The sequence below is a fragment of the Mytilus californianus genome, unplaced genomic scaffold (assembly GCF_021869535.1).
Source record: "Mytilus californianus isolate M0D057914Y unplaced genomic scaffold, xbMytCali1.0.p SCAF_6, whole genome shotgun sequence".
Taxonomy (NCBI): Eukaryota; Metazoa; Mollusca; class Bivalvia; order Mytilida; family Mytilidae; genus Mytilus; species Mytilus californianus.
The window spans coordinates 43,730,875-43,739,583 of record NW_026262712.1 but is presented as its reverse complement, the minus strand read 5'-3'; the positions used below and the strand labels follow the sequence as shown (position 1 = coordinate 43,739,583).

General features: G+C 32.2%; 1 protein-coding gene across 1 annotated transcript; it reads left to right on the top strand.

The window, feature by feature from the left end:
• The first annotated feature begins 640 nt into the window (after window positions 1–640).
• Window positions 641–7,379, top strand: LOC127706382 (basic phospholipase A2 PA-9C-like). The gene is made up of 4 exons (XM_052210964.1): window positions 641–683; window positions 1,297–1,447; window positions 2,072–2,175; window positions 7,242–7,379. Exons 1-4 carry the CDS (start codon window positions 665–667, stop codon window positions 7,370–7,372), a joined length of 405 nt encoding a protein of 134 aa, XP_052066924.1. The 5' UTR covers window positions 641–664; the 3' UTR covers window positions 7,373–7,379.
• Window positions 7,380–8,709: the final 1,330 nt, after the last annotated feature.

Sequence of the window (8,709 nt, the reverse complement as noted above, 5' to 3'; positions counted from 1 at the left end):
ATTGAAACATATCCGCTATCATATGTGAAACGGATATTGCATTACGGTCAGCCAACTCGTGATATTGTCCGTAAAATTTGCAAAGGGATGATTTCAACTTCACCACTTCGAACTCTTGGTCTAATAACTTCCTTTTGATCATCAACCCTCTTTCAAACAAATCATAATAGGAAATACAAGCCCTGGAATATCGTATCAACTGGGAGGTATATACTCCGTATGCAGTCGCTGCTGGAATGTTGCTACATAGAAACTGAAAGTTCACAATTGGAAAGCTGCAATCATCTCTTTTGTCGTAAAGCTTTATTTTCAACCGACCCTCATTGTAAATCTCTAGATGTTAGTCAACATATGAGGCAGACTTAACTGTATTTGTTGTATCATGTGTTCAACATAGTCACAAAATTTTGATGAACGTAAAGAATTCAAATAACTAATATAATGAGTGTATACTGAATTACATTCAAAGTTGAAATATTTATACGAACTGTATAAAGAACGTGGATTTGACTTTTTTTAAAGTTAAGAAAATGTTTATGTTTATACACAAATCACTTGTTTCATTCTAATGTCATGAAAGATTTGTCACATGTTTTGCACATTATCCATTCAGACATATTTGTGTTTATTTCAGAATATTGCTGCATGCTTATTTTGTACAGTAATGTACATTTATATTGGAGGTAAGAAAACTGTAAGTTGAAAATGATAAATTATTGTTTCTCATTTTGCCGACTTTTCTGCACTGTTTTTTTTAACGAAATAACTGGTGATTCAAATGCTTACAGTTATATCTCGAAATTCGCGAAACTTCCTAATATTATTGTGACGTCACTTATATAGTATAAAACATTTGATAGTTTGATTTCACTTACGTATGCCAAAAGAATTAACGCAAATTCACAACTTATGATTCAGATGAATATACAGCCTTTGTACTATTATATTTGTTACAGGTTATTTAATTGAATAGCAATAACGATTTGAATAACTAAAAAAAAGTAATCTTAAATTTGAGTCGAAAATAAAAATCCAGTGGACAAAAAGGAATGACGTATTGGTAAACGAAGTGCGAACACCTAAAAGTTTTGAAAGTTTAAGCCATCACAGGGTATGACGTCAGATATTCAAGAATAATAAGCTTCCATAGAAAATTGTGCACGATTTATTAAATATGAAAACACCAAACAAACAATACAACAAATGTGCAAACGTAAAAATATTATCAAATTATAACTTATATAAAATACGATGTTCTTGGTTGTTTACGTAAGCATATACATGCTAATTTTTCAGAGGCCAGAACTGTGAGACATAAGAGAGCTTTATGGAACCTAGCATATCAATTAACATATCATTTTGGAGCAGGTCAAGCTGCTTCACTTTTAGACTACGGTTGTTTTTGTGGATGGTATGGTGAAAGCACCCAACTAGATGGCGTGGATCAGTAAGTATGCATAAAGGATACAGTTTAACAATATTAACAGTTTAACAGTTATAACTCAGAAATCAACAATCTTAACACTTGCAAACACAATGGATCAATAGGTAGCCAATTTGGAAGTAAAATGTCTGTCCAATTCAACATACCCTAATTTTTACATCACGAAAATTGCCAAAACTTTGTCAAAAACGCACCAACGTTGCAGTTTTAGTTCATTATTAAAAAATCAAATTTGGGTTCAGATAAGGGTCCTGTTCGACAATACGAAGTATCTGTTACAAGAATAATTGAAAATATAGTTGGTACACAAAAAATGCCCGAAAAAAATGAAAAGTAGTCCGATATTATGAACAAATGTATAATCATTGAAAATTAATAAACACTGAAGAGACAATACAATATCTCTTAATTATATTAAGAGAAATATCAAAAACAATACAGATTGTAAAATTATGACTGTTTAGTGAATGTCTTGGATCGTTTTCTATCGTATATTTTTTTCAATCATTTAAGAGAAATTCAAATTGAGAGTCCTTATTTCTGTATTCTCTTATTTTTAGGCCATTTTTTTCTATTCTTTTGTTTGCTCATGTTCTTTGATGGAATACACTGCTTTTTATTTGTTAGGTGTTGTAAAGACCACGACGATTGCTATGGTTGTGAAGATGCATGTTGGCCTAAGACTTGGCCTTATGCATATGATCTCCAGAACAAAACAGTCAACTGTCAAGGTAAATTAAACAATGTCGAAACATATTCGTATCATTTTTAATTGGTTGAATAATTTTAACTGGAGTTCTTTCACATCAAGATGTTTGTGAACTTTTATCATGTTTATGTCTAATCACATGTCATTTTAGTTTTGAAAATAACAAAAAGCTCATCATGGATACAAGTTTTATATTTAGTATGCAAGACACGTGCTTGTCTACAAAAGATTCATCATTAGACGCGCGTTTTGTCTACAAAAGACGCACCAGTGACGATAGAAACAAAAAAATTAAAAGGCTAAATAATGTGCAAATTATCACAATATTGTAATCAGGGCATGTGCCAAAAATCACAAAACTCTGTCGGCTTAACGCTGCAATTTTATCACAATCTTGCAAATGTTGAGATATTATAAAAGCGAAGCATTTGTGCTTAAAAAAACTGGCAATACAATTACTCTATCAAAATATCCAAATTGTCCTCAATATCAATGCACAGCTAAATAGCATTAGTTGTAATGCTAATCGTTGACATATGATATAAATAACAATCTTTAATATTGAAGTTCCATTACATTTGTTTTATACTTCCCCTTTGTAATAAAAAATATACCTGTATGTGATAAATTTAGAAATAAACGGGGTCAAACTTCAAGACACTTACTTAAAATTTCGGGTTCTTGGACATATATATCCTCTGAACAGACATAATTCACTTTTGTGTTTCAAAGATAAATACATGGGGATTTTTGTAAAAGATTTAGAACAACTTTGCTACGAAAGAAGTATATTAAGTTGGGTAACAATTTTTGGTAATTAATTTATTTTTATTAAATTTTCTTGATTTTGGAAAAAAAGGCATTTTTTGCTGTATATTTATCTACTTAAAAATTTTTTTTAAAAATACATCGGTGATTTCTTCATAAAAATTGGAACAAATACTCGTTATACAATATCAAGTCAAATGTTATTTTTAAAAAGAGGAGTCCACGTACTCGTGTTCAAGCTAATGATTAAAATAACTCGAAAAATGCCTCTTTTCCCGATATGTCGCTGTCTGACGTCTCGAAAAGTAACGGTTTACGTTAGCAACGTCAATATCTCCCCTGTAACTGTATCGTATGCCCTTAAATATTCAAGTTCCACTAGATTTGTTTTATACTTCTCTTTTATCCATTTTTACTCTTTATCAAAGTTTTCCATTGCTTTCGGAATATACAGAATTAATACTAGTATTATTGATGGATTATTGACTAAAGTCAAATAATTTTTGTATATTCGGGACGAGATCAAATAAACAATTACATGCAATTGAACGTTTGTGCAAGGTACATATGTGACCCCCATAGACAGTGAGACATTGGGACTGCAAATGGAAAATAACTGTGTGTTGGGTAGGGAAAACATTTGGCATTTCCACCTAGGAACCCTTCAGAGAGTTGTTGCACGGGATCATTAAAGCGCAGATAGCGTGACACTCACCTTAAACCGAAAATCTAAGTAAACTTACCAATTTTGTCCATACATGAATGGACAAATACAAATCCTGCACAATGAAATTTTAATGACGAACTTTATAAAATCAGAGACTACCATATTTCTTTACCCCAGGCAACACACATGTATCAGTCAGGATTTTACTTCGTCAAAATTATCTCCCCATTACGCCACATATTTTTTCAATCGTAAAAAAATAAGCCATTTTAGGGATGACACGCTCTAAAAATTAAAGCTATTGTAGGGTTAACCCGCTGTAAATTTTACTCTTGAAAACCGATACATTTATCTACACAGCATCATTACCATGATAACGACCATTATATGAAAGTTGTATTTTCAAAAAGTGTTTAATATCTATTAAGCATCACTAAAATGCCTATACTCAATTTAAAACTGTTGTCTGATCTGTTGTCAGGGGAAATTTATGAAAGTTCAAAAACTTTAGAAAAAATTCTAATTAAATATTTCGTGGAAGGGCAGACTACAATTTTTAAATGTTGAAGACTTTTAACACTAGATAGCACACACAAAAATGAATTTTGTTTGAAGTTATGTATTTTGAAGATCAACTTGTAAAGTCTGTCGTCAAGTACTATTAGTAAAATCTTTATATTCTAACACACCTACTCTGTTGTTACGACTCATTAGAAAGGTATTTCACTTGACTCATTTCAGTTTTAGTATTGTAAATCTTTTATGGTATTATATCAATCTGTAGCCTAAATATATATATATATAAACATAGAATCTGAAGCGAGACGATGTATCACATATGTTTTCAAGACGAAATAGTCATTTCAAACACGCCTGAACATAAAAGGTGTACTTTACTTTTCGTTTCCGAAGCAGTTATTGCCCATTTCCCAAAATAAAATTGAGAATGGAAATGGGGAATGTGTCAAAGAGACAACAACCCGACCATAGAACAGACGACAGCAGAGGGTCACAAACAGGTCTTCAATGCAGCGAGAAATTCCCGCACCCGGAGGCGTCCTTCAGCTGGCCCCTAAACAAATATATATACTAGTTCAGTGATAATGAACGCCATACTAAACTCCAAATTGTACACAAGAAACTAAAATTAAAAATAATACAAGACTAACAAATGCTAGACGCTCCTGACTTGGGACAGGTGCAAAAATGCGGCGGGGTTAAACATGTTTATGAGATCTCAACCCTCCCCCTATACCTCTAGCCAATGTAGAAAAGTAAACGCATAACAATACGCACATTAAAATTCAGTTTAAGAGAAGTCCGAGTCTGATGTCAGAAGATGTAACCAAAGAAACCAAAGAAAATAAACAAAATGACAATAATACATAAATAACAACAGACTACTAGCAGTTAACTGACATACCAGCTCCAGACTTCAATTAAATTGATTGAAAGATTATGTCTTCATCATATGAATATCAGGCTCAATCCTTCCCGTTAGGGGTTTAGTATCATACCATCATAACATATATGAGAAGAACATAACCCGTGTCATGCCAACAACTGGTTTTTAAATAAATGTGTTTAGTGCCGATGCAAAGACCCTATAAGTGAATCAATATTAACGCCAAAATATGCAATCTTTAATGACCTGACAACAGTATCGTAACTATATCCCTTCTTAAAAAGTCTATTTAAAGGTTTTGTTAGCTTCAGAGGTGAATACTGACATTTTTGTGCTTTATATGAATGTGATATTGATGTGAAATACCTGAACGTATAAGAAGTCTGCATGTTGAGCTTTATTTACGAATGATGTCCTTATACCGATGATTGTCGCCGGGTGCAGAGATGCAAATCAATGCTTTAAAAAGAACAATTCTATCTTTCCGAGGATTTTATTTTCGGTTGAATTTATGCTTATGTACAAACAAGATCCACATGTATTTGCACCTACAACAATCGACTGTTTTGTGAAAATTTGTCTTTAGTTTAAAAGTCTACAAATATCTCGAAGCTCCGTACTATGCTTTAAGTAAAAACAAGTATATAAGATACATAAAATCATAAATCAAGCACCTACATTAAACTTTTAAAGCCCATAGAAAAATGTATGATGTAAGCAGTTCAACTATACCAACTTGGCCTTTCTTTACCTTCTCTAATAACGATTTCCATTTCTTTTCTTTAATTTCAACTTGGTATCAGTCTGCTATCTTCATACACGTGTATCGCACAATGAAGAAAATGAAGAAAATGTAGTTAATGTGTTGTATCATATATAATTACAATATAATGTGTGGCAATGAATGAAATATGATAAATAAATAAGTCTAGTTGCGCTTTGTATTATGATGTACGAGAAAACAATTATTAATTTATTTCTGCTTAGATAATTTTCATCTCAAAGATTGTCAACGCTTACATTTGAATATTACAAATTGGCAAACGCTTCATCTGACAGAAACATATTACTTTTTGAATGTAGCTGCATCTCAACCATCTTCGCTAGCCAAGGGTTACGATCCACTTCCCTCCTCTCCACCCTTGGCGGATTGAGATAGAATTTCGGAGACACAAGGGTATGATTTTCATTGGTTGCAGTCGAAATTCGCTGCATCCAATCAAAAAGCGCCTATAACATGATCACGTGTAAATGAAGAAAGTGTATGTAAACCAATTGGCACGTGCTTATTATGCAACAAGTCTTTACATCCCTAAACATACGACTATATTTAGTGACAATTTGAATGTTTTTTATCAATTAATAGAAGTTCCTGTGTAAGTTTCTTGCACAAATGCATGAATGTCAACGTATATTTTCGTTTCCTGCTTTACCAAGTGTGTAGAATCTAGACGCTACCGTGTTTTTACCTCCAAATTGAAGAGTTCAAGTGCTACCATTGGTCAAGAATAATGTATTCGGAATGGGCGTGACTTTAATCTACCGATAAATGGCGCAACATTGTTATCACAAATGCTGGCTTAATCTGCCAAGGGTGGAGAGGAGGAAAGTAACCCTTGGCTAGCGAAGATGCATCTCAACGTATGATCGGGAACAATGCTAAATTGTTTCTACAACCTTTGTGGTGTTCTGGTTACGTGCTTGCCTCGACTGCGGAAAGTCGTGGGTTTGAACCCCGGTCGATTCATAAGACTTTAAATAAATTTAATGGTAATTACTGCTTCTCTGCTAAGCACAGAGCTTTAAGGAGTTAGAGCAAATACTGATCGGTTCGGAGTCGGAATAATGTGTCCGGGTATTTTACCGTGTACACTAGCACGTTAAAAAGCCAGCTCAGCATGTCGTACTAGTACAAAGCAGGGTTAATATTTATATAACATTAACATGTTCTCGTCTCAACTAGTGTTGTTGTTATAATTATGTTTATTGTTATTATTATGTTAATTATGATTATCATATTTATTTATTTTAATCATTATAAGTATATTAAATGTTCTTATAATATCTTTACTTCCAGTATTATGTTTATTTTAAAAAGAACGAGAACAAAAATGTGATCTCTCAATTCGTGTGTTTGGTACACGTATGAAGAATTGTGCCTTTATTATTTCAAATCTTACATTACATCAAATGAAGTATTTTTTTTTTATAATTTCAGTGTAATGATATTTCATTGTTATATTTTCAGATAGTCGCAATTCCTGTAAGGGGAGAGTATGTAAGTGTGACAAAACATTTGTGGACTGCCTGTATAACAAAGAACTGAATCCGGAATATTACAATGTAGACAAAGATACATATTGTGATGATGATAAATAATAAATGTGCTAACCAATTAAAGTTTGTCATTTTACTTGAATTACCATTATCACTTTGCATTGAATTAATTTTTTGATGAGATACAAAGCAAAATATGTTACAGACAAACACGAGTTTCCTTTGCTGTGCGTAGTAAATTTTATCAATGTTAATATGAACAGAATTTGAGAAGCTCTTTTTAAAAATTTATAAAATTCATGATTCTTTTTTAAAAAACAGCTTCGGACGCATATAGTTGCTAAAGTGTTATTTCATTCAAAGGGGCTTTTTATAAGTACTCATATAGCTTTTGTCCTGAAGTTAAAGATGGTATAAGGTTTAACAAAAGAATGTTCAGTACATTTATAATGTTTACCTAATACATATATATATATAATTGTTTTTGCAACATTGATTATTTGTAATTTCTAAATGAATTGACAAACATTTTTTTTTATTTCAAATAATTTATAATCTATGCTTAGCTAAGGTGTCTCGTCCTTTGGCGTTGGGTATGTATATATATGCATTCCCGTCCGGCCGAACTACTGGATACGTTTTAATTGAATGTCTCATGTCAAGTGAAGGCGATTCCTTCTGCCTTTTAAGGAATATGAAACAATTCATTTAATAGGTCGTTGATCGTATAGTATGAACCTAAATATCTGTCCCTTGTCAACCATACTCTCACTTTCCATTAGCAGCTTAAATTTTGAACTTCATCCAGAAAGCGCAAATTAAAACTTTGGATTCGTGGTGCGATTTCATTTCGAGTGGGAGGTTTGAGTTAGCATGGCTTTATATGTAGTGGAATTATGAGTATAACTTCCCGGGCATGTTCTTCCAAATTATTACTTACCATTTTTGTCGGGAGTAAGAAAACAATGAAGGGTTTAAAAATTAGAATAGGACATCGCAAAGTTTCGGTTGAACAATAGTTGAAAATTGGGTTTACAATTGTCATAGAAAACGAAAGACACATATATTGTACATTCAAAAGTAAATCCTTGCATTTACAAACTTTGATTTATTGTGATTCGTTTTGGAATCCAAATAAAATGCATTATTATGATATAAGTTCTTAATTAAGATTGAAGTGCTAATACTAATCTATTCGAACACTCCTTGTCAAACTTCTTATCGAATATCAAATCCAGAATTAAGACAGAAAAATACTTTCTTACAACTAGGATTTCAATTAATCCTCTCAATAGTAAACGAATTTTAGTATGAAAAAGTCACTTTGAAATAAACAGCTCTTAAAAGTCTGAACAATATAATATCATATTTGAAAAAAACGCACGTGTAGGGTATATCATTACATAGAATATATAAGACGCAATCCCATATGATCTAGT

What these genes read in the sequence shown, in the direction of transcription:
- LOC127706382 (XM_052210964.1), top strand. An exon ending in CAACTAGATGGCGTGGATCA is followed by an intron (nt 1,448 to 2,071) that starts GTAAGTATGCAT and finishes TTTATTTGTTAG; the next exon opens with GTGTTGTAAAGACCACGACG. An exon ending in CAAAACAGTCAACTGTCAAG is followed by an intron (nt 2,176 to 7,241) that starts GTAAATTAAACA and finishes TTATATTTTCAG; the next exon opens with ATAGTCGCAATTCCTGTAAG.